Consider the following 26,164-nt stretch of genomic DNA (forward strand, 5'->3'; position numbering starts at 1 on the left):
CATTCCACAAAAGCTACAGCTACATAGTTTTCATGATGGAAACCACAGTAACTTATAACAAAAAAATCCTCACAACAGCGATACACGTAACAATTACCTCTGCTAGAAATAAAATCCCTTTTCTCTGCAAGTCCTATGGGAGTGCAGGCAGAAGCTGGGAACAGGCCACACACCGTTATTTTATCCACAGGTTCCTTTAATAGCTGGGGGGAAAAAAGCCTGTGCCACAAACTTCTCGGGTAAGGCTTGGATGTGACGTGAAGTCACAGCCTGAACAACCTCGGTGAGAAGGGGTTCGGGCAATGTTCACGTTTTTAAGTCGTGAATGAGGTTGTATCGCTCAACGCAACAGATCATGTTTACCACGAAAGAAGGCACCGCCACGCCAGCCTTGCTCAGGACTTGGGCTGCGACTCGAACGCCGAGTTCACATACAGGAGCGCCTGAGGAGGAGGGTGAAGGCGGTTACAGGAGCTGGACGCTTCACCGCCCTACGGACGCGTCCCGCCTGACGGCAGGCGCGGTACCGGGCACCGCGCACCCGCGGGGCCGGGGCAGGTGCAGCGGGAGGCCCGGCCGCTGCCTACGGGCCCGGCGCGGAGGGGCACCCGCGGGCCGGCCCCGCCGTGGGCCAACAACCGCCCCCCCCCCCCCGCGCCCTGAGCCCCCCGCCTCTCCGCCAGGGAAGCCAGGGGCGCCGGCCCGCCGGGGGAGCGGGCCCTGCGGTACCGGCAGCGGCCAGGGGGCGGGGGGGGACCGGACGCCAGGGCAGCCCCTTCTCCCCGCCGCTTCCTCCGCGGCCCGGCCCGCTGTGCTGTCCGCGCTGGGGCCGCTCTGCTGTCACCGTCCCCCGCCCCCGGGGCCGGCAGCGCGCGCCGGCCCCGCCTCTCCCCCTCCGTGACCGTTGGGAGCTTTGAATGGGCCGCGGCGCGCGCGCGCACCAGCCCCGCCCCTGCGCTATGGCGGCGGCCCGGCGGCTCGGCCCGTGACAGCAGGAGGCCGCCGTCCTCCCCCTCCCCAGCAGCGGCCCCGGCCCCGGTTCTCGCCCCCCGGCGGCGGGCGCGGCGCGAGGGGAGGAGCCGCCAAGAAGCTGCCATGCAGGACCCCGGGCCGGAGCGCGGCGGCAGCGCCCACCCCGCCGAGGAGGGGCGGGGGTCGGCGGCCGGTGAGGCCTCGTGGCTGCGGCGGGTGTTTGAGGAGGCGCAGGGCTCCTCGCAGCTGAGCGTGGCGCCGGCCGAGCCGCCGCCCGTCACGGTGGTGGCGGTGGAGCGGTACCTGGGCGAGGGGCTGCCGCGCGCCACCCCGCAGTACTGGTACGACGTGACGCTGGCGGACGGCGAGTGCCAGGAGCGCTGCCACCTCGCGCCACGCCTCAGCGGCCTGGTGCAGCGTGGGCACCTGCGGGCCGGCACGCGCCTGCGCCTCACGCGCGGCTCCTACCTGTACGCCGAGAAGCGCCTCAACTGCGGGTTCCTCTGCCTGGAGGAGCTGGAGCCGGTGGGGGCGGCCGAGCCCCCCAGTGTCCCGACCTGCCACCACCGGCAGCCCCTCCGCGGCGAGAGGCAGCACTACCTGCCGCTGTGGAACAACGAGGACCCCTACGGAGACATGTGGGTGGCGGAGAAGGCCCAAGCGCGGGTGGACGTCGACGGTAAGTGGAGAGCAGGCGGCTGTAGGAGCAGGGGATGTAGGTGGAAGGCAGCCCCGGGGCACCCTGAGGAGGCCGGGCCTGCTCCAGCCGCCCGGGCCACGCGTGAGGTGAGAAGGCGCGGTCGCCACACTGCCTGCCAGCTGGGCCGAGCTCCCCAGCCTGAAGCGGCCCTCTGCTCACCTTGGACCTGCTGTACCTATTACAGCTGACGCGTTTGTGCTATGCTGAGAGGGTTTTTTAAACTTGACAAAATAAGTTTTGTCTGTATTTGACAAAATTAGTATCTGACTGAAAATACCTAGCTATGGTGCTTGCACCTGGTCTTCTGAGGTGTTGGGAACATCCTTTCTGGTAGTAGTTTCTCGACTGGTCTGTGGGAGTGGGTGCTGGCACCTGGGAGCTGCCATCCAAAATGCGGTCAGCACCGAGGGGCTTGGGCCAGTCCGCAAAGCCTGGTGAGGAGCGAGTTATAAGCAGGACTTCGCACAGGCGTCATGCCCTTGCAGGCTAACGCCTGTGTCTTTTGTAATAGCTGTTCTGCACATCTGACACTTGTGTGTCATTTTAAACGTGTTGTCACTCTCGCTTTCGATTTTAAAAGAAAACTATGCTGTGTGCAGACAGCTCAGAACAAGATTTCACAGGGTATGCTATCAGCAAGTGAGCCTTTTTAGATGTTAGAAACATTAAGAAAGTACACGTGACGTCATGGCCTGTGCACTTTACTCCTGAAAAGTTAAATGCTCAGTCACAAATGCTCTTTTTTGGTCTTTTTTTTTCTTTTTCCTCTAACCTTAGTCTCCAAGCTGACTTCTCTTGGTCAGCTGGAAATGACCTGGAGAAGCAATGTTCACTTCCATCCGCTTCTTGTGAGAGTCCTGCACAAATCTAGACTAAGGTACTACGGGAAACCAGAGAAAAAAGTGGATATGCCTTATCAGGTAAAGAGCGATAAATACATATTTTAACACGCAAACACATAGCTGTAGGGTATTTGGAAATCATTACTCCTATACAGTAAGCACATAAAGTTAAGATTCACGTTGTAGCTACTTTATCGTAAAAATGCTGAGCTCTTTGGAGCAGGGAATGGTGAATTTAGTGATTGTATGTACAAACTTTGGCAGATATGTTTCAGTTACTATAGTTCAGTTGAGATTTTTGTGAAGAAAAAAAGTATTTGGTGTTTTTTAGTAGCTTAATAGCTTGAATGTTTCTGGTTATGCTTTGGAAACTGGATGTAAAAAAAAAAAAAGCAAGGTAAATAAATTGTAACAATTTGTATCCCCTAATTCTCTCACCTGGTGACTATCAGATAGATTGTTTTACTGTAACATTCTTAATGATTTTCCTAATATATTTTACCTGTGATTCCTAATATATTTTACTTGTAATTGCGTAGAGCTTCTCGAAGCAGAGAGAGGAGGTGTGGTAGGCTGGTCCCAGCCAGCAGCTAAGCACTTACCAGCTGGTCGTTTGCTCTCCCCTGCCCTCTCTAGGGGAGTGAGGAAGTGAACTGGAAGAGCAAAAGTGAGAAAAAACCCATGGGTTGAGATAAAGACAGCTTCAAAAGATGAAGGGGGAGAGGGGTGGGCAGGGAAGTCAGATGATGCAGATGTATTTGGGAAGGCTAGCAGCCCATTTTATATCGGAGCGTGATGTCTCGTGGCATTGAATATCCCCCTTGGTCAGTTCAGATCAGCTGTCTCAGCTGTGTCCCCTCCCAGCCTCTTGCCCATCCCTAGCTTACTCGCTGGCGTGGCAGAGTGAAAAACAGGGCAAGACCTTGACACCATGCAAGCACCGGTCAGCAACAGCTAAAACATTGGTGTGTTGGCAACACTATTTTAGTCACCCATGCAGGCTGGTACAAAGGAAATAAACTCTATCCCAGCCAGAATCCATACAGGCAACGCTTTACAAAGACTCTAATAACTCATGAATTCTTGCATGGGAAGAGAGAGAAATGAAATGTCTTAGTGAAGGACTGTTGTGCCCTCCTATTCCACATTTCCATTCCCTTTGCATGTGAAGATAAATCTGGGTCTTTTTATTGGAGCTACTTCTCAGTAGACAGTCTAGATAGGTACTCCTAACTTTTGTGACAGTTCATCAGCCACGTTTCCTGGTATTGGGTGCAGAGCCAATTTAGCTAAAGAAGTTAGAAGACAGGTTTTTACATGCTTTTTCCTTTATGCATTCCTCCTTTAGATAGTGGTGTGTGCCTAACTGTTGTTATTCAATAAAAATAATGGGATAACAAAAGATTCTGCGATACACCTTACTTTCAAGGATGCGTGGTTCATGACTAATTAGGAATATTAGAATGAACTAACAACTGTTGATTTGTATAATCTCTGTATTGAACTTGGAATAAGGAAAAGGGTTTTAGAAGCAGTAAGGGGGAAGAACACATAAGGTGTTATATGTATTCAAGAATTAAAGAAGAGTGGGATTGTAGTTGGAACAGAAGCAGTTGTTTTTTTGAGGCTGGCAGGTGAATGGATAAAATGAAGCATTTTGACGGAGCTGAGATTTTTTTCCAGTGGATTACTACCTTTTAAGACCATTATAGAAGCATTTAAAAATATTTTTCACTGCTCAATGATCTGCTCGGTTAGGGATTCAAAGTTCACCCGGTTAAAAAAAAACCAACCAAACAGGTTGAAAGCTTTTTCGTGAAAAAAACTTCAATGAAAAGAGTGGTTTGCAATGCAAATTTTCTGCATTTTTTCTTTTGTTCTAAAATAAGATTTGTGTTGTGTTTTGAGAATAATGTTTAGCAAATGCTTCTGTAAGACCTCAACTTCCAAAATACAGTTGTCCTTCATGGATATTTTGAAATGTTGTTCTAAATACAGCATTCTCTCTGATACAGAAGCATCTTTTCAATATTGTTTCTTTTGCATGGTATTTCCCCAACCTCCTCCAAAATCCACAGAGTGAAACTGACACCATGTGCAATTACTGAGCACTGGAACGATAAAGAGTTTGGGCTGGAGTTGCTGGGGAAAAATTCTTATGTGGAAACGAGGGGATTTCTTAAACTCTAGTATTCAGTACAAGTTTTGGAACATGTTCTATACCCATTTATAATCCTCAGAGAAATTTTTCATGAGTCAAGTAGCTGATGCTTTATCCAAAATAAATATGTACCAGAACGATGATAAATAAAAGATGAATGTATTTTGTCTCTCTATTTTTTTTTTCCTCCTTTTTTTTTTTTTCTTTAGGCTTACTTTGAAGTTGCTGATGGTTCAGGCATGATGTCAATGGTTTTGTGGAATTCACTGTGTCCTGAATGGTATAACAGTATTAAGGTTGGCACGGTACTTCTTCTTGAAGAGTATGCTATCAAAGCCAGTTACCCATTTAAAACACAGCCAACCCCAGGGGATTCACAGATGAAGAGATTTGCTACAATTGGTTAAGTATTGCAGAAACTTGTTTTGATTCCATGAAATATAGCTGTAAAAAGATAGCTCTTCATAGAAATAAAATAGAAGGTGATCCACAGCTAAAATGAATTGATAAGGTATATATCCTTAAATATTAGCTTTGAAAGGTGCCTTATTATCCAAGTTCTTACTGTTCCCTGTTTAGATTTGGATTGTGTCTACAAAGCCTAATACCAAAATTAGTTAAAACCTTTCTTTAAAAAATAAATAAAAATCTAACCCCTGATTTCAGGTATTGGGGTCATAAAGACAGGCCTCTTGTACTGAATTTTAATCTGATTCTGCTTCCTGATTAATAATACAGGTATTGTTTGTGCACTGCTTACACCTTCTTCCAGGTCATTGAAGCACATTGTTACCTGATCTGACTTTAGACTACTTTAGTGTATGTGGTCAAGGCCCAGACTATCTGCAAAGCTCCATTGAATAAAAAGGTGCATTGATGACTGTCTATGCCGAAACAGCAACACCATGGAAGCGCTTATATGAACAAAATTCTTTGGCTATGAGAAAGTATTTTCGTCCTTGCAGTTGTTTAATGTGACATGTTCAAAGGAGCTATGCCACAGAAATACAAGTGCTGCAGTGTAACAATAATAACCCTTTCAAACTGGACTTGGTCAGCGTCGGGGGGGGGGGGGTGTCTCTCCTGCTTTGCTGAATCTGAGTTCTTTTCCCTTTTGTGTTTTTATACTCAGAAAAAAATTAACAGCCAACATTCAGAAAATTCCAGTAACTTCTTGAACCAGTATGTGTGTTAGTGAAGGGTGATGTATGTATAACTTACTAACGATGACAGTTTCCTAATGCAGTTGCTACAGTGCACAAAAATAGTATTTTCACTGCTAGAAGCAGTGTATACTCTGCCTAATGTATCTTTGCCTTAAAACCAGATCTTAATGTCTGAAGTGTTTGTGCTGAATTGGCAGGAGAGAGAAATGTTTAGACAAAAATGGAGGTTTGTGAGGGAAGCTGCTGATGATTACAAGCTAGCCCTAAAAACAATTATAATTGCCACAAACCTTTCTGTGGGAAAAGGACAGAATAAAATATGCTGCCTGAAGTGACTTTCTTTATAGGCAAATATGATTTTGTTTTAATGGTTTCATTCACACTACAGTACTGATTTCTGCAAGCGTTATTGGGGTAGAAATGTTAATGAAGTCAAAATGGAAAATCAGGCCAGTGGGCTGTACATGGTAATAGACATGTAATAGAAGAATTAAAAGTCAGTCTGTAGTAAAGTGCCATGGTGTATTTTCAGACTGTGGATGACCTGTAGAAATTAGTAATCTTTGCACAATGTATGTGCAGTATCTTATTTCTTTTCTCAGCGCAAAGCTCAGATTTTTATCTTGATATGAACTTACAAAGCATATAATACCATGCACTGATAGATCTCATGCCCAAATGTCCTATAAGACAGAGTCTAAATAGAACAGAATATCCAGAAAAATTTCTAGAGCAGTTTTAAAATTGATTTTATGCAACTCCTGGTGTGTGAGGGTTGTGGTTTTGGGTTTTTTTGTTTGGATTAATTGAAAGTTAATGCCTTGCTAATTACTCCATTAATATAAATATCTCTGTATATGCCTGATATGGGGCAATATTTCGGGGGGGGGGGGGGGTTAAGTACACGCAATGAGTGCTCCCAAAGTTCTTCAGCTAGCTAGTTAAAGTAACAAATTACACTGAATTGCTTAAGTAACAATTAACTTTTTTCATCATCTATTTCCAATTTTTAATTCCATCAAATCTCAACTTTCCAGTGTTACCTTATAACCATGCATCTGCAAATGTTGTAAAATATATCTGGAGGGTTAAAGAAGGCCATGTGGCAAAGAGCTTTCCAAATTCGGAGTTCTTGCAAGACAGTACACTTCCAGCCTCTTCCTAGACTTCTGTGAAGCGAGTTCTGCATGGCTTACTTCTGTTTGCAGCTGCAGTGTTGCATGACACGCTGAGAGGTGCTGTTTCAGAATCTCAGTCCTTTGGAGCTTAAATAGTTAGTACAAACACCTTGAATTCCACTACTAGGTAGTGTGTGCATTTCATAGATCACTGAATTTACGTGGTACTGACAGAAACTGTGGTTTCAAATAGCCTGGGCTGACCTTAGCTTCTGAATCATGCCAGGGTATAGTCCTGAGTTTAAGTTTATGACTTTAATTTCATCTCAGATGACAAAACAATTGATAAATAGTTTTGATGCATAGGAAAGTTTTGTTTTCAGGAAATTTCTCTTGAGATTCTGTCCTGAAACAACTATGTGCAAAATCGCAATTATCCTCCAACTACATTTCTAGAAGGCAGCCAAAAGAAAGTTCTTCAGTAGAGGATCTGATTTCAAGTATATCATCTTCCTAATGTTTCACTGCTAGGGTGAGGGGTCAGATATAATTACATAAACAATTGTATACGTTATTTATACCTATTTAATTACTTTTCTGGGTGCATTATTTGAATCAGCCCTTACCCAAATCCAGGCATCTTGTAGAAACTTCATCAGAATCTGTCTTTTTCATACCAGCAAGATTGGTCTTGTTATGAGTACAGACAATAGGGTACCTTCTTGTGTATTCTAGGTGCTGAAGCCATTCTTCCTGTATTTTTTTCTGGTCACAGAACCCCTCGCTTCCCCCAGTGCTCCACCATGTTTGTTGTTCAGCATTTAAACAGTCTGCTTAATAAATTAAACTTTTCAGGTACTATAGAATAGATGTGAGAGGGCCTTTTGTTTTCCTCCATGGCTGTGGCATATTTCTGTCACATTAATAACTACCTGAACTGGTATCAGATGTGGTAGTTCTCTTCTGCAAGTTCTGTCTTCGTTGACTGCAAATCAGTTTTAGATCTTGGTGACATTTCAGAATGAAGCTAGCATAAAAAGTACTTTATATCTAATCAGTACTGTAATATTAGTTTCTGTTGCTGGTTTTTAAAATACCTGGCTGGATAGGACTAATTGGCTCTTGTAGGGAATTGGAAAGTTCAGCATTGCTCAGATTTTAAAATTGCATTGTTGAATGCTGTACTTGAATTCCTTACTTTATTTTGATGAAAACATAGAGTCAGAGGAATTTATTAGTAATTTCACACGTAGTGAGACAAAGTTGGAATACTTCGTTTGAGATGCTTTGCCTCGAGTTTTTTGTGGGTTTTTTAAGTGTTTGGTGTGGGTTTTTTTTAGATTGTATTCATGCCGCGCTTTACTTTTTTTCTCTTTATCAGAAATCAGCCTTAATGTTCGAAACCCTCCCACTAAAATAAGTATTATTCCAGAAGAAATTGTTAAGCCAGAGTGGGGATTACCTGAAGTTAAATACCGGTTTATCACAAGGTAAAATAGAATTTTATTGGTTCTCAAGCTGGACCTTAAATTTTGCTACGTTACGCTGAATGTTAATTGGGAATGTTTTTTTTTTAAAAAAATTTATGAGAAAGCTTTATGACAAATACCCACTTTTTTTGTTCTGTTTTTGTTTTAGGTCAGAACTGGATGACTTACCGAACAACCATTCCTGTGATGTTATTGGTCTTGTGACATTTGTAGGAAGGGCTGAACGAACAAGAAAGAGAGGTGTTTCTATAAATATAACTTTCAGAATTTATCAAACAATTTTTAACTTTCTGAACAAACGCTTATACATTTTTCTTATTATTTGTTTATATAGAACATGGTGAAGATTTCTGGCTCTATCGTTGGGCACATGCCGTTGATGGGACCTCAGACCAACCATTCATACTGGAAATATTTGCAACTTCTCAGCCAGATGTGTTTAAGCTTATCCACCCAAGTATTCATCTTTCTATAATACTTATTGATAATTATTTATAATGTTTTTCTAGTTGGTTGCTAATTTCAAATTGTGAGTATAATTGCCACTGAATAAAACAATTACTTGGTTTATCTCCTTAAACAGAAAATAGCTGATCAGAAATTAAAAAAAAATAGTTTAAATATGTGGAACCCTTACCATACTGCAATCTGCAAGTTAGTCTAAACAGATAGATGGGCAGATGGGCCTGGGGTTCACCTGATCTCATTAATGTCAAACAAATTTAAGTGAAGCACCTGGGGCAACATCTCTTGCATCAGAGGCAAATAAATAAGGCAGCTGGTCAGATCTATTAATCCTTTTTTCCTGTAAATAAGTATTTTTTATGTAGATGGGGATAATCTAAGAAGATTGGAGGGAGATGTGAAAGTGGGAAAGCTTCATTTCTTTGAGTAAATATTTTTTGGCCGAACAGCAGTCACCATCCAGCTGTATTAGTTACTGTGTGTGAGCTAAGAATGATAACTTTCAATCTGGGGAATCCTTAATGAGGGATTTTAAAATAACTTAAAATATCTCTTCTTGTTTTCTTTCTGTTCTCCTCCAAGCACTCATTCTTCCATTAACACTGGTTGGTGTCACACGCATTTTTCTATATCATATGATGCAGGACCAGCTGCACAACCTTGTTAAGGTTATGGCTGTATTCATCTTAAATGTTTTGGGGAAGTGGCAAAGAATGACATTCCAGTGTTTAACTGAGATATTAATGAAAGAGTGAGTTTGTACTCTTGTTTAGAAGTTTTGCAGTGGCATGTCATAATTTCTTGTGCTTTCCATTATTTTATGCTTCTTATCCTTAGGAAACATAGTCATCTAATATCCCTATTTTTACTATTGTTTCATTGGTATCCTACCTGATGAAGTATCTCATGTTTTAGTCCTAATATGTATGCTGAAATTTCCTTGCACAGTTATTAAATTGAAAATTTAATTACATCTCTATATTGTAATTTATAATGGAGGTTCGATACATGCTGAAGCATTTGTAGGGTCAAGAACTAAAATGTCTTGTTTAGAGCACTTTAAAATTAATCCAGCATGTGTCAGTCTTGACATTCTAAAAGCAATGAAATACCAGGAAAAAAACCGAAGGCTTTTTTTTCTCCAGTGACATATTTGGTGTGTACACAGATGAGAGTGATGCGGGACGTCACTGAGAATCCTTCCAGCACAATTTACCTTACGACTTCAAATGAAAGTCAAATATTCATTACAGGTAACCCAGTTTTATGTAGTTCTCATCTAACTTCTTTGGTAAGGATTTTGTCATTCACAACAAAATAATCAGTGCATATTAGTTGCCCTGTCACAAATGACTTTTAAGTTAATAATACCATTGCAAAAAGAAAAAGGCAAATTGCATTCCTGTGAGGCATTAATGGGTGCCCCTTAGAAAAAGTACCAAAGTATTACTAGGTTAAGTCATATATTTACTTATTCTTTCAAACTGTTTTAAATCTTTGATAGCGTAGCAATGCAGATTGCCACTTCCTTAAAAAACATTAAAAATCACTTGCAGCTTTTCTGTCTTATAGATTTCCTTATTACCAAAAAAAAAAAAAAAAAAAAAAAAAAAGAGGTATAGTTGTCCTAAGTTTAGATCGTGTGGTCTGGTGAAGGGATGTGATTCTGGGCTGCGCTGAAGGCACGTTACTTTGACATAGTCTTGTTTGAGTACTCCCACCTGCAGTTACCATACTCTTAATGGTCCTGTGGTACTGCCCACTAGATACCATCACTCCTAATGTCACAGGCAGGAGCAGGCACAGCTGTTTATACTATATTTGCTCTTGAATCAGGAAGCAGATTATAGCAGTGTTACAGGCAAGTGATGTACTGACCTAATTGCAAAGGAGTATAAAATGCAATAGCCATATCTTTGTTTATTCAGCTCATTTCCTACATGTTCCTAACGTATCAGTCAGCCAGTCTCAATCTTCCCACTGACAAGTAGGAACAGAGAGAACTATGTGCGTTTTAGCACAGGTACCTGAACGTAGTCAGTTCTATATACATGGTCTTTCCTGACAAGCTAAGTAGAGTGTGTTGTGCTTAACTGGACTAGCAAAGCAAGCTAGTCTGTTTGCTGCTAGGTTTCTAATGATTTAATTTACTCCTAAATTAAATGTTTGAGAGGTTGGAGGTTTTCTTCCTTTGCTTTCCTTCTGTATATTTTGTGCTTAATTTTCTAATTAAATACTTAAGCTTTCTTCCCCTCTAGCTTTAGTTCATTTTAAATCTGTTTGGGTCCTAAATGAGAACTACAGCTGGAGATTGCAAACCATTGGATAAGATCTGTTTCAGTTCAGAGGTTATACATAGACTTGGTCAGATTTCCATTTCTTTGATAAAACTGGTATTTAGTCTGTATCTTGATTTCAAACCAGCCAACAATGAATTGTCAATTACCTGTCAGTAACAATCTTTGCTGAACCTTATGAAGATAATTTGTCTGCTCTTTCCTGCTAATAAAACAGTTTCTGATAATTTTATTAGTTTGTATGCCTCTGTGAGAAAGTGTTCTAGTAGCATTTTTACTAGTTGTTTAATTTCCTTTTATTATTTAACAGCTGTCTAACTTTCAGTGTCAAATGCAACTGTTAGTCAAGGAATTCAAGATACCCATTTGATAAAACATGGTTGACAAGTGGAAAGATGTCTTTTGTATTCTCTAGTTCAGATTTTCTTAATTCATTTTTTCTGTGTAGTGTTCAGGATAGTTTCAGGTTGAGAACAGATGACAGTAACCTGATTATTTTTGTTTTAAAAGGGTGGCACAAGGGCCAGCCATACACCAAGGATACTAAAGTGAAAAACTTCATTCAATGGACTAAAACACAAAACGAAGCTAATCAAATGAAGAAAACTGTCATTGGTGGCTATTATCCTTTTCCACGACCTCCAAGTAACTTTTTGAAATACTGTAAAAACAATAAAGGTATCATACCGTAAAGTATCTAAGATTTGTAGCCTTTTTCAGTTTGGTGTTACTCGAAGCAGTTAAAGTATCAGTTAAAAAGCAGCACAGTTACAATAAGTAATTACATGAATTTTGATATCATTTAAGAACACTAGAATGTATTACAGGCTAAATCCTCATCTTACATCAAGTATCACGGCACCATTAGCTGCAGAACTGTCGCAGCTTACATGAGCTACAGATCTGCCTGGAAGTTTTACTCTGAATGTTCTGCTAAATCAGAATTAAAGACTGTTATACTGAAGAATACAGTGAATTAGAAATTTTACCTGAAACTGAGATATCTGATAATGGGGAAGCTTTTGAGCTAAAAAGGTTTATTGTTTAAAGGTCTTTCCATGTGGTGTAAACAACAAAAAATCTTCCAAAATTTGATTTTAAATCAATTTAGTATTTAGTAACAAATTATCTTTACTTTTCTGTTGAGTCTTGTGTTCAGACATTTTGATATTGTCATTCTTTAAAACTTATGTGGAAATTTCTTTTTTTGCAGTTGAAACAGTTTTGAAAGCCATAGCTGAAATGGGGAAGGAGATTGAAGCCTTGCACTACAGAGAACGCAAGCGCATTGCTGTTCAGGGAATTATTAGTGCCATAAGGTATATCAGATGTAGCAATGCAGCTGAAGAAGCCTCAGGAGTAGAGCTTGTTGAGGTACAGTCTTTGAGAATGAATCCTGTAGCACTTCAGCAACTATGATTGTAATTAGGATGGAGAATTTTGCCTCGTGATTAACTTCACTTGCCATTTTGAGAGCAAAATTTTTGAAAGTGAGAATCTAGAACTTTTAAAAAAGCAATGTCTTGGTGCTTTTCTGAAAGTGTTATGGCAGTCCTCTGTAAAACTACGTAACTGGAAGTTACTAGTTTGACTGACTGGGTAACCTAATGCATATTAGAGTGTGAGAGACTTGGCAACTACCGCAGCATGCTCACTGTCACTTTCTAGACAGAATTTATCTTGTTAATACCATTAGAAGATAATTTCTGCTAGATATAACATGATTTTCAAAAGGTAGGGTAAACTTTTTTGTTCCTTTCAAAGCTACTTTAAAACTTGCAGGTTTTTGAGTGGGAAGCAATAGCTTTAAGTGCTTTGAAACTCTTACACAATTTACTGTTGTTGCAGAAAGATACTCCTCAGTCTCTTGAAAGTTCTGCAAAGTCCAAAGAAGACCATGTTCACAAGGGAAGAAACACCAACCTTCAAAATGAAGAAGTTATGTCTGTTCTGGGGCCACATTACACTCCTGGGGAAGAGCATCAGCACCAAGCTGCACTGTCAAAAAAGAATTCAGCCAAGAGAAAGATACCATGCCGATTAAATACAGATGCAGAACAGTAAGCTCTCTTCGCAAATATGTAGTGGATGTTCTAGAAAGTGTTTAAAGAAATCAGATCACAGCCCAGGCCATAGAAAATGTGTAAGAAAGCTTTAATGGCCTATGTAGTTTAATCTTTAAAAGGTAGGTAGGTACTTTTTTCAGAGCTTAAGGTGATGACAGTTATACTGTTCAGGCTAATGAGGAATTGATTTAAAGCAGGTTTCTGGTTTGCAGTGCTTGCTTCTGATTAATATTTATGTTACTTTGTTGATAATATCACAGATTTGGCATAAAAGTAGTTAATAATTGAATTGTATATAGTTTAGTGACGTAGCTGTGGAACAAGCAAAAGTTACAGTGGTGTGAGGAAATAAGCTTTCTTCACTGAAAGTGCAGAATCAGGATCTGGTATACCTGTTCCTTAATGCCAAACTTTTTTCTTCCTGGTTAATAGAATGTACTGCATGTAGCTGTAACTTGCTGTCAGAAAGGCAAGTAGGTGGTGGTGATGTCCTGACCCAAAGGCTTGAAATAACTTTTGGTACTATGTTTTGCTTGTGATGGGATTTCATAAAATTGTATTACATCTAGTCAGATGTAGACAAAGGATATCTGTCTGATAACAAGGAAATGGAATAAAACAAAGTAATTTGTCTGATACAGCCATACTAGATACAAGAGTAAAATATCTGCTTGTACGCAGTTGCCCTTTGTGGCAATGTTTGTGCAAAATCTAATGTACCCCACACTGGTATATTAAAAGCCTGGTATATACATTGACAGATTTAACATTGCAGAAATGTAGCCCGTCACTACTTTTTTTTTTTTTTTAGTGGATTTCTCATGCTGTAAAGAATATATTTCTCTTTTCCACTTTTCCTGTCCAAAAGTCATAATGTGGGAATAGGGCAGGTATTCAGAACATTTTGAGGGAAAATGAGAGAAATATGATTAGGATTGAATGAAAAATTAAGAAAATCCTGATGAATAGAAGTTCTGTCTTGGCAGGGTTACAGCAAACTTGTTAGTGGATTTCTGTGCCATAAGAAAAATCCTAACATTTGTGTGTCTTAGGTTAGTTCTGCTTGTAATTAAAAACGTGCATGTTTTTTGCTTTGTGTATTTCTATTTAAATAAGTAGTGTAAAATAATGGTGAATTTCCTACTTTAAGGGGAGGTGCCTCTGTTATTCCTGTATCATCTTGCTCCTATTTCACACGGTCTGCAAGAAGAAAACTTCGGTAAGTCATGTGAAGCTAATTATATTTAATAATTGCAATGATGAAACAGAGGTATTTGAAGTGAAACTTTTACAGATCAGGAATCATATGGAAGTAAAGTGAAAGAACAGACCAGGATAGCGTTTAGTACGTTCTATTCACTTCTTCTGCACTGATTCTAGTTCAAATATATTGGATTATTTTATTCTGAAACATGATTTTGAGTGTGGTGTTAAACATATCGTTATACTGCTACTAGTGCTACTTGGGGAACATATAGTAACAGAGGTCCATCATGCTAAGCAGAGTAATATATGTAGTCTTTGTTTCAGAGTGACTGCAGTTTAAGTAGGAGAGTCAAAGGTAGGAGGGAGGGATGCTTAATTAGCATGCAGCGTGAAAAATGTGATAGCATTAATGGATTTGCTAGCAGTGGCTGAGCATACATCATCCTTGATGCTACAGACGAGTTAGTGTAGTTAGTTGTCCCTGAGAAGCCACTTGGCTCCTTTCACTACCCAACACTCAAGTTTTTATTGAACTTGATTGGCATCCAGAGAAGGATTAAAAAAAAAAAATACGGATAGGAATTTGAAATCCAGAGTCCTGACAAGTTTGGAACCTAATGAAATAACTACAAATGGGAAGTTATTAAGAAAATTGAATGAATGTTGATATTTGCCAATCTGGGGTTAAAAGCTACTTTCCTTTGTGCATTTTGTTTAAGGGCCATCAATTCTTGTCATTTGTTTCAAACACAGCTTGGATAAGCTGAATGTTTGAGCTCTTTGGTGTCAGTAACTTAGGATTTTGGGGGTTTTGGCAGCAGTCGTTTGAGCTTGTGTCACGAGTATGTATACCCCTCAGTTGCCTTCCTAGTTTACTTGTAGCACCTCTTCCCTAATTTGCAAAGGCTTCTTCTGTGGGATAAATGAGGCAGTTTTGAACCTACATGTCTCTTTCCTCTGGTCCTCTTGGGTAGACACTGCATTTTCTAGGGGAGTTGGTTGCCTGGCTCTGCAGCCTGTTCATTAAAAGTGTGACACCTGGCTTTAAGGTCACATCCCTACAGGTGGTAGAGCAGTTTGCTGGGACTTGCGGCACAAATCCATAGGAAAATCAGGAGGGGTTTTGGGATGTGAGGAATCCTGTTTTCTTTTGCTTGCTGAGAAATGTTCTATTTTTTTCTTGGGGGTGGCGGGTGGTAAGACCGTTTTCTCCCCATTTCTAAAAGTGAAGCAAAAAGTTAAGGCATGTTTACTTTGTTCTCTGCTTTTCTCAATCTGCTACTCTCCTCGCTACCCGTGTGTCTGCTCTATGCCATTAGTGCTAGAACTCCCAACTAAAGGAGGAGAAAATCTGTGTTGGATTATGGAAAGCTGTTTCACTCTATATAATTAAAAGGTAACTTGTGTATTTCTATAATTAACCATGAAGTTGTGCTGAATTCTCCAAATAGCAAAAGAAAAATAGAAAGTTAGCCTGCCATACCTTCAAATTGCATTGTTTTCTGTTCTGTTGCTCAGAAGTAGCAGAATGTCAGCTCTCACTGAAATATTTTAATACGTTGATGAAATAGCAACAGTAGAGATATATTTTGAAATATATATTCTAGCTTAGGTTATTTTGTGTCAAGTATTTTGTGCAGTTTTTCAGCATGTGGTTGCATTTGTAAAATTTTGTTTTTGAACAGTAGAATCTTATTTTAAGGCTTTTTATTGACAACCTCAGTTCTGACGTTTTTGAGGTAACTTATTTATCTGATTATTAAGGGTTTCAGAAAGAACAAGGTAAGAGGAAACTGGTTAATATTATTGCTGATATTCATATCCTTGCTAGTAGAGACGTTTGGCGTAAAGGTACTTCTAAGTATTTAATATAGCCTAGTGTAATTTAATTGACAGCGTTTATTGTGAATGGGGAAAGATCAGGAATTTCAGAAAGGCTTATTTTTACATGGAAGTGAAAAAACACACAATAGTTTCCTTTAATCTTTCTAAGTTTAGCAGTGCAGTTACCGTGGAGTTGCTGGTGCATTACATGCTCACAGTCTACACTGCTTGAAAGTAACTTGTATGCTTCTATCCTTGCAGTTTTGCTTCTGAATGTTTACGTAACTTAAACTATTTTCTTCTTTTTCCCTCCCTTCTGATGAGAGCTAAGGGATGGGGGTTTTATAGTAGGGGGGAATTCAGCTTGAGGTTTGCGTGACTGAAAGATTCCCAGAATTTGACATTTCCTTCAGACTGCTTCTTCATGTAAATCAGATTTATTCAGAGAGAAATTGGTAGATATCAACAATCAATTTGTGTAGACCTGTCAAATCATTGTAGAAAGCTGTTTGGTTTCTCTGTTACTTACCATGGTAGATGCATGTACCATAATGGTGTCGTGACAATTGAGTCAAGTTGATTTCAAACCAGTCTACAAAATAAGGTTTTTACTAGTTTTATCAGTGAGTGCAGTGTTTTGAGGCACTTTCAATTCCTTGCATCATTTGAGTATAGCTACAAGTTGTAACTATTTTATTTCTTCATTTTATTTATTGCATTTAGTCCCAGTGCTTAGGAAATAGGTATGAAGCACAAGACATGCTTATTTTCCCAATATTTTCTAGAAGTTTTTGTCTGCCATCTGTTTTGATTAATGTTACTTTTGTTGACAGTGCTTTAAAGTAAAATGACTGAAAAGGTGACTATCAGTGCATCTAGAAATACTCAATAAAGGCTCTTTGCCAGTAGGCATCTGTGAAAAGGAGTCTGCGGAATGCAGGCTGGGAATAGCAAATTTGGCATGGCACAAGTTCTCATAAAGCTGGCATGGGCAAAATAGGTATGTAGGTGTTTTGGTGCACAACAGTTACAGCATATTGCCGTAAATGGAAGAATTAGGGTTATGGGAAGTGGCTTGCAGACATACTGGTTGGCAAAGAAGCATATAAACTGTGCGTAGGTTTCCCTTACGGACCTAGCCCAAGTTACACTGTACACACGTTCAGCACAAAGCAGTCCTGTAGGAATGTCAAGCAGGTAGGAGAAATCATCCCAGCTACAGATCTTTGAATGAAGTGGGGAGAAATTGTGACAAGTTATTTTCAGATTTTTCAGAGGCTTTACTAGCTCTAAATCGGAGCCTGTTCACGTCCAAAACTAGACAGTTTTAAAAGAAAAAGAAACCATTTCCATAATACCAACTTGTCAGCAGTATGACGTGATTTAATCCTCTGCTTTAGTTAAGAGGGAAATTGGCAGGTATCTAACTTGACGTGTTGATTTCTGAGCAAGCCTTTCCTAACATTGTGCTAGAATTTCATGTTTCTTGTTGAGAAGTCCAAATCTCAAAAGTGAGAATTGGTTTTGTGGACATTAATTTTTAATTGGACTACTGTTGTTAATACTTTTGAAAATGTTTTCTAATGGCTTGAAAATGTATTAATATAGCTGGTATGTAAACGTTCAATTTATTGTTAGGCATACGCAGTAATTACTTTCCATTATGGTTCTTGAAATGGGAATTAATTCTTCATAAGATACTATTTTCACAGAAACATTCTTTTATCTAGAAATAATGCCACAGAAAGTACAATGTAATTACTGAATTGTCATCTTAGAAAAAGACAAACTTGCCTGCTGCCTTTCATCAGAAAATGTAAAAATACCACTGCATAAACTTAGATCTGACATCTTGCATATACCTTTCTGAGGTTGCCCTGGACCTGAAAACTTGAAAAATACTTTGGACTACAAGGTCACATAGAAACAAACACAATTTTTGTTTACCAGCCTCTTCAGCACAACTCTATACTCAGAAGCTTGTGTGAGTGGTGGGATGCAAGTAGGGTCATGCTGTTTTAGAGTTCTCTGTGGCATCTTTTTTTTATTATTATTATTTACAAAACTAGGTGGCTGGAACCTCATTTGCACAGTTTGTGCTTCTGGAGTGGGGATTCTTTTGTGCCTAAGTTGGAGATCACGAGAAAGTCACTCTAGTACTTAGTCCACATCATGAGGATAGTGCATTTCATAAAACATGCTTTCATACTCAAAATCCACAATGCATTTCCTTTTATCTTTTCACTAGGTTTTAGATATTGGCCATTTGTTATGAAACATTGATTTGAAATTTTCCAGATATATCCTAGTATGAAATGGGGAAAAATGGGAAAAAAACCCTGTACATCCTTATGACTGAAATAGAGAATATTCCACCAAACAGCATGGTTGCCTTTGATTCCTTTTCTACTGTCTGCGTATTTACAGTTAAAAACTTTTTTTAGTAACTACTTTGGTAGTCTGGAATTTTAATGGTACTTTAACAAGGTCTTGCCCGTGTCTCAGTTTGTGATGCAAGATAATCAAGACAGTCTTTTTCCAAAGTTTATACAGGTATCATGTTGAGTTTATAGCAAGAGGAATAGAGCAAAGAAAAGAATGAATGAGCTTAAGAGCTTATTTTACCGTGTTGTGGCTGCAGAGTATCTGTTACGTTTGTCTCCTGCATAATATCCTTGGTAATTCATTTGAGAGTGTTAGAGAATAGTTGCTTACCATTAATTCAAAATTTCATGGTTAAAAATGAAAGTAAACAAAAACGTAGTTTGCTTGATTTGACCTGATTGTTACAACACGGTAGTGTATCCAAAGGGAAAAATATATTTGGAATTTCTCTATCATTTTGGATTCTGGAGTGATGGCACCGCTCCATTCATGCTTTGGTTTTGATTGCTGAAGGGTGCTGATGTGAAAGTGGAGCAGCATGCTGTGCAACCATTTTTTAGAATCGAGTCATAAACCTTTTGGCCATCTGTGCTGCTCAGCTTTGTCACACGCTGATGCCAGTCGGTGCCCGGTAGAGGGCAACAAACGCTGGGTTTTGAGTGTAAAATAGTTGGCTATCTGCTTCATAAACCGAAGAAATACAGCAGTTCTTGTCCTAGACTCTTCAAAAGTGATTTACCGAGCGTAGTAGGTCTCATTATGTCAAGCTGCTGTATTACAAGTCTGGTGATATGAAACCAGGTACTAGTGCTCACTCATTCAAGCTTGTATCATTTATCACTTGAAATCTGTCAAGGTTTGAATTTTTGCAGCATAGTGTTTGAGGTTAAATAGGTTTTAAAAATATATATCTACACACACACTATAACTTTCTTTTTATAGCTTGGAAGAATTTCAACATGAAGATTTTGTGCAAGATAAAAATGGACAGGCTGTATCAGACAGTTTACAGTGCTGCACAGGTATGTTGCAAATAGTTGTTGCCGTAACCTTAGGAGATTTAAGCCTGCTTCTGCTCTTCAGGTGCAAAACAGGCGACAAAGATATCCTTATAACCCGTGTTTGTTGGCATGTATCTAACCCGTGTTTGTCAAAACAGTTCTGTACATCCGGCTGCATCAACCTTTAGGGAGCCACTGTAGCAACATATTGTTAATGTCATTCTGCTCAGTTGTGTCCCTGATGTGTTCTAAAGGATGGCTGGAAGGACAGTGGTGGGCTTTTTTCCAGTGTGGGGAATAAATTCTCAGTGTTGCTTTATACACGTTTTAAGTTAGTTTTGTACTTCAGAAGCACTTAGTAGCATAAGACGTCACATATTCTATTGACAGTTTTCTTGCTATAGTGATCTGCCTGTGATAAAATTGTCCCTCTCTGGGAAGGTAGCTTCAAAGCTATGTGAGTACCTAATTAAAAAGACAAATAGAAGATGTGGGGAGGAAATGGATGAAACATACAAGCCAATAATAAGAATGATGTCTTGTTTAGGGGTTTTTCGAAGTTAATATTAATTTTTCTTTCTTCCTCTGCAGTCGAAAAAAAACCCACCCATGTTCCATGCATTTAGTTTCTTGACATCTATTTTGGATGGAGAAAGAAATTTAACTTGTCAGTTGTCATTATGTGCAGCTTGGTCTGTTTTTTTATTTGATATAAATATTTTGACATGTTTTCCTCTTTTGAAAACTGACAATACAGAGTCATATAATTTTGTCTAAAACTTTGTCTACTACTAGCATCTGTCCCAACATTAACATCTCCCAATTTACTTTGGTGTGTAGCTATATTATGTGTAATGTTGTCCACCCTTTTATTTTTGCAAGGTAGCAGTTCATCTTAATTTAGTAATGACTGCGATAGGTTGTCTTTGTAGCCTGTTGATGATGGTCTATTCCATTATGCTGCTTTAAAGCAATAGAAATTACAGTTGATTTTCCCAAGTGTTTTAATATTTTAAGAGACTGAAATGATCAGGAGACTTTCAAATTGGCGAAAAATTTGTGTAGGGAACTGTTTAAAGTTTTATTCCAGAGAAAGAGCAGCCTCAGGCACTATGTAGAGATCTGTTCTTCAAAAGTAAGAAAGCATATCCCTAAGCAAGTTTGATAATTAATTACTTTATTGGTTGTTAGTCTTCAGTGACATTTCTTGTTGCTTTTAAAAACAAGAAATGAGATTGAGTGTCCTCACCTGATCTTATTTTTATAGGAAGTTCTGGTAGCTGTAGAGTTTATTGTACTATACTGTTAGTCTCTCTAGAATTGTTGGGGTATCATGTAGATCTCATGAAATGAATAAATCTATGTGGTTTAAAAACCAACCTTTTAAAAGCAGATAAAGGAATGAGGCATGTATTTCACTGTACATCTTCCCATTTTTTTAATTACTAAAGAAATCTTTCAATAGATACTTTATTTAAATATTTATATCTAATATACAGATACATTTAGATGCTTATATTCTTAAATTAAAATATCATTTACACTGGTATTTCCTCACTGCATGTGAAACCCTATTTAACTTCCATTGGCTGAGTGTAGTCCAAAATAAATGAATCAATCTGTCGTCTAAAGTAAGTATGCTATAATTATATTAATGTGTTAGTAAATGTAGCTACTAATGTTACACATATTTTTTTTCTCACATAACTTAAGTCCTCCTGGCAATATTATTAGTCTTACATAAAATACTAATTGTTAAGCCGATGCTAGTTTTATCTAAATAACAGCATGTTTATATTTTGCTTAACAAGCCTACTAATTATGCTGTATGTATATCAAAGTGAAAACTTTTCTTTGCTATGTTCCTTCAGTTTTTGAAGATACCTTATTTCAGTATCCTGAAATTGTTTATTAATTATGTATCATATACTTATTTTTCCATTTACTGATATGCAGGTCATAGGTACCATATGAAATGGAAAAGTGATGCTCTAAGCTTCATAGTGTTGTTACCATGGTCCCAGGTAGAGGTTTTGGGGTTTTAAATACCAGCAAGGGAGACTGCCTTTAGAGCCTATTTATGGAAACATGAAAATTCCTGCCCCCCGCCCCTTTTATAACTGTATATTAGAGGTGCTGATGCTTCTGTCTCTTAGCAGCTCCGTATCGTATCAGCCTGCATCAAAGTAACACTTTTTGAGTATTCATTGAATAGATGTACAGGAATAGGTGATAGAGATATCCAAAACAAAATATATTATTAAAATTCATTTTTTAAATGTTGAAATATTTTGGGGGTGGAGGATAAGGTTCACTTAACTAGAATTTCATTTACTGCAGATGCTATTTTTTGCAAGAGCTACAAAGGAGTAAAAGATTGCAGTTGGTGCTGTAAGATAACATAAAACGTAACTGTAAAGCAGAAATGTATTGACTCAGATTTACTAACAAAACTTTGCAAGAAAGAAACTTTATAGTAACAGTGTAGGCTGATAACCAAATTAACTTCTAATTTTTTACATTAAAAAAATCCTGTTGTATACTGTAATTATACAGTAGATTAAAAAAAATCATTCTGCTAATTGAACTCAAAATAGGTTCATCTCAGTTGCTTTTTGTGGGAAATACGTGTTTAAAGTTCACCATAGGCATTTGTGTATTTTTGATTGGTTTAAAGAAGAAGGTAGTCTTCGCTGCCAAGAGACCCTCTGGAGCCAGAGGAGGTCAAACATTTGCTTTATGTTTCTTCTAAAGTGTGGTCAGATTGTTAAAGATTTCGGCATCTCACTGTTTAATAATATATATATTATTTTTATTATATATAACCAGTGGTGGCTGTTGCTACTGTGCTGTCCTAACTACCCATCTCTTTATGCTAAGTTAATAATGAGCATACAAGTAAGACACACAAATTACACCAGCAGTGATAACATTGAGATAGAAAAGTAAAGTCATGACTGAAGTTTTAGAAAGACAAAGGTGGGTTTTTTTAATCCCGCTACTTACATTCTGAAACTTTTTTGTACTTTATTTGCTAATGTATAGTATTATACTATATATATACTCTTTGTGCTTGTAGAGAATGCTGTAATTCTCCAAATAAAATGGGGGGGGGGGGGAGAATGGGAATGTTTCTTCATGTAGCAGCTTTCATGTGCCTCTTTACCTTATATGATGAATTCCAGTTCTGTGAGGAAAAAAATACTGCAGACTGCTTTATGCAGCCCAGAGCACACTTTCAATTTAAGTTCTTGTGTCAGTTTTCTTTAAATTCACTGTCTGCTGTTGTCTAATTCAATGCAGCAGAATTCTTATTTCCCTTGTTGAATGTTCTTGCAAATGTTGCGTCAAGTTTCTGTGTACGTTCTGGTTTCTTCGTTTATGTACATCCTGATACTCCGTCATAGCAGTTATGACACTAAAAAGAGGTAAAGTAAAACAGCGTATGTTCACAGAGACATGTTGGGGTGGACAATATACCCAGTTCAGAAGGCTACTAGATGAGAGGAGTTGTTTCACAGGAGATGGAGGAGATACAAGGCTGTACTGGGAGTATTTTGAAATTAACTTTCTGATAAGATCAAAGGAGGGGGAGGGGATTGGCTTCAGAATTGGAAGTTTTGGTTGTGTAAGTTTTTGCCACTAACAATCTTAAGTGACACGTAATAGGAAAGAAGAGTGGAGCTATCACTGTACAGCAAGAAAATTTAAATGTAGCATGGTACTCAATGTAAGCGTATAGTTATTGTCCAAGGGATGGAAAAACTTACCTTCACTTGTACCCATATTAAACTTGTTTTCATGGTTTCTGGCTGTTCATTAAACAAGTTACGTGCTCTCCAAAAACAAGTCACGATGATGCTCTTCATGTGGTGAATTAAGTCTTTTTACTACAAGTCTAGCCTCTAAGGTTAACAGTTTACATTCCAACTCTGTTTTAATTCATTGTGTTGTATGTTTTGAATGTTCTGCCATGTCTTTGTAGTTGTAATGTTCCAATGAAAATATTTCTGACCTAGAAGAGAAGTGATACAATTCTACGAGCGTGTAAGAAACTAAGTATTTTCTGTGTTTGTAATAGATGGAGAAAGAATGAGTGACACGTTGGAAACTGAAGAGACTAGAAGAGTTTGTGATTCATGGGAGAGTGACCTGTGGGCTCAAGTGAAAGACAAGTTAATGAAATATTTGCATCACAGCACAATTTTCCCAGAAAGCATCCCACGTAAATTTGATTATGTGCACAAAGACTTACTTATGCAACAGTACAACCTTCATGAAGCAGTGCACCAGCCAAAAGAAACAGGAACAGGTGAAAATATCAATGAATTTAAAAGTGCTAGTGGCTTCGGGTATTATGAAGTAACAGTTCTGGGTAAGTATTTGGTAGCTCAGCTTCTAAAAACAGTTAAATGAGCACTAAGATATTTGCGACATTAAATTGAGAATGACATGAAGGTTTGTCAGAAACTGAATGGTTTTCTCTAATCAGTTGATTCTTGACATTGAAAAAAAATGAGTGAGTGACATTTTAGGGTTTTGTTAGTTGTGTTTTAGGATAATTTTTTACTGGAAAGCTGTAAATATTAAAAATACCTTTAAACAAAATGACTGAGTATCTTGGTTCTAGTATCACTTTTCATATAATTGCAAATTTGTGTATAGGTTCATCTGTATCATTTGAAGAATGTGTGTAGTCCTTAAGCTACCGATTCTTACAATTGGGTCCTGTTCAGTATTCAACCAGTCTGACATAATGAGGTAAATTATTCAATTGCCCTTGATTGTCAGCTGACTTTCTTGCTGGAGAGGTATTCATCAGAAAAAAGTTTGTGTTCTTAAAGGGAAAAGGACACCTATAAATGCTTCTTTTGACCTTTATTCTCATTCAGCTGTTTTTTGAGTAGTGTTGCTCCTAAATAGTTTTTTACTATGGAAGAAAGGCAAAGGGCTGTATTTTAGCTATACTCAACTGCGCTCTGCTGCTTCTGTCAGCACAAAGCATCAGCTGATTGATCTTTATTTGTTAAAATACAAATATGCATATTGGTGTGCATCTGTTAGCATTACTGTGGGATATCAATATGTTTGATTTTGTTTTCCCATTAAAAGGAGAAGGAAATTGCGTGGCCTAACAATGCTCACCTTAAGTTCCCATAATTTAAGTTTCCATTATTGGCTAAGGGAGATTTGCAGGAAGGTGTTTGAATATTTATAGTCATTAGAATCCTGGACTTAGAATATACAAGATGATAGTAGCACGAGTTCTGCACCTCATACTGCATAGATACACTGGCTGTAAAATTAATTTCTCTGCCCTTGCAGCAGCGATAAAGTTAAAAAGTAGTGTGAAATGGCTTCCAATGTTGGTTTAATATTTTTTGAGCTGACAGCATTGTTGACCTTAAATCACAGTATGTTACAACATAATATCAATTTGAATGTACTTTTGTATAAATATATATACATATACGTTTTTAGACCTGTTATTAACTAATGAACAAAGAACAAGTAAATAAATTGGCGTTCAGCCTGCAATAGTTTGGCTTTAAAAAAAAAAAGAAGAAATGGTGCATGAAGTTGCTGACGGGCTGAAAATGAAGTTTTGTGTTAACTTAAACATACTTTTTTTTTTTTTTTTTTAACAGGTATAAACCACGATGTAGCTGTAGATGTTGCATTTCTTCCACTGCTTTGTACTGAAGATCCCCACTTATTTCAACTGGAAGACTTTCAAAATGATACATTATTGTCATGTATGAGCGGCATCTCTGCATGTCAGCAGAAGTCCACTAGCAGCGGAAGACTTCATGACGTGTTTCCACTTTCAAGTGAGACTGCCTTTGACTGACATTACTCATTTATAGTTTCTTGTGTTATCTTTCAATGCAAGAGTTTATACTCTATAGAAGTCGCTGTTGTTAACCTTTTCAGTGAAAGACAGTTGAATTCTGTGACCATCTTTGGTGAACAGATGAAATATTGAATTTTCACGGCAGTTTTTACTGAAGCTGTTCTCATACTCTGAAGATAGGAGTTTGTGGTTTAGATATTAAAATACCAAGTGACCTAGCTGGTATTTGTAGTTATTTGTTGATGCAAAATTATGCTGACATTGAAGTTGGTTTGTGTGGCTGAGTGTGTGAATGTTTGGCTTGATCTGCTTTGTAATGGAGTGGCATTCCTGCCAGTCGGTCCGCTCACTGGTATCGGTCACTTTGAACAGCTGCTGTAATGCAACCTACAGTGCCCATAAACTGAAGTATTTCCCTGCTATTGAATTATTTTCCTTCAGATTACACTTCTAATTCCTAGCACCTCACAACTAGTATGGTGAACATTATTAACATGCATCATACTTTAAAGTGCTATATAAGCATTGTGTTTTCCTGCATGTTTATATAGAAAGACCTGACTTTATCTAAATACGTCTTTACTTCTCCTTGAATAACGCTGTCAAATCAGGGAATC

The 26,164-nt window shown here is 38.7% G+C and overlaps 1 protein-coding gene across 1 annotated transcript in view; it reads left to right on the plus strand.

Annotated features, from left to right (window-relative positions):
* The first annotated feature begins 929 nt into the window (after nucleotides 1-929).
* Nucleotides 930-26,164, plus strand: part of RADX (RPA1 related single stranded DNA binding protein, X-linked) — a 28,567-nt gene continuing 3,332 nt past the window's right edge. The window contains exons 1-14 of the mRNA XM_027791928.2: nucleotides 930-1,651; nucleotides 2,450-2,592; nucleotides 4,885-5,077; nucleotides 8,341-8,449; nucleotides 8,598-8,689; nucleotides 8,784-8,906; nucleotides 10,060-10,167; nucleotides 11,722-11,889; nucleotides 12,425-12,585; nucleotides 13,060-13,271; nucleotides 14,428-14,496; nucleotides 19,635-19,714; nucleotides 23,775-24,068; nucleotides 25,342-25,524. Of these exons, the coding sequence (XP_027647729.2) occupies nucleotides 1,096-1,651; nucleotides 2,450-2,592; nucleotides 4,885-5,077; nucleotides 8,341-8,449; nucleotides 8,598-8,689; nucleotides 8,784-8,906; nucleotides 10,060-10,167; nucleotides 11,722-11,889; nucleotides 12,425-12,585; nucleotides 13,060-13,271; nucleotides 14,428-14,496; nucleotides 19,635-19,714; nucleotides 23,775-24,068; nucleotides 25,342-25,524 (2,491 nt within the window). The 5' untranslated portion in view covers nucleotides 930-1,095. The remainder of the gene's footprint in view (nucleotides 1,652-2,449; nucleotides 2,593-4,884; nucleotides 5,078-8,340; nucleotides 8,450-8,597; nucleotides 8,690-8,783; nucleotides 8,907-10,059; nucleotides 10,168-11,721; nucleotides 11,890-12,424; nucleotides 12,586-13,059; nucleotides 13,272-14,427; nucleotides 14,497-19,634; nucleotides 19,715-23,774; nucleotides 24,069-25,341; nucleotides 25,525-26,164) is intronic.

Source organism: Falco peregrinus, chromosome 13 (genome assembly GCF_023634155.1).
Source record: "Falco peregrinus isolate bFalPer1 chromosome 13, bFalPer1.pri, whole genome shotgun sequence".
In the NCBI taxonomy this organism is placed as follows: domain Eukaryota; kingdom Metazoa; phylum Chordata; class Aves; order Falconiformes; family Falconidae; genus Falco; species Falco peregrinus.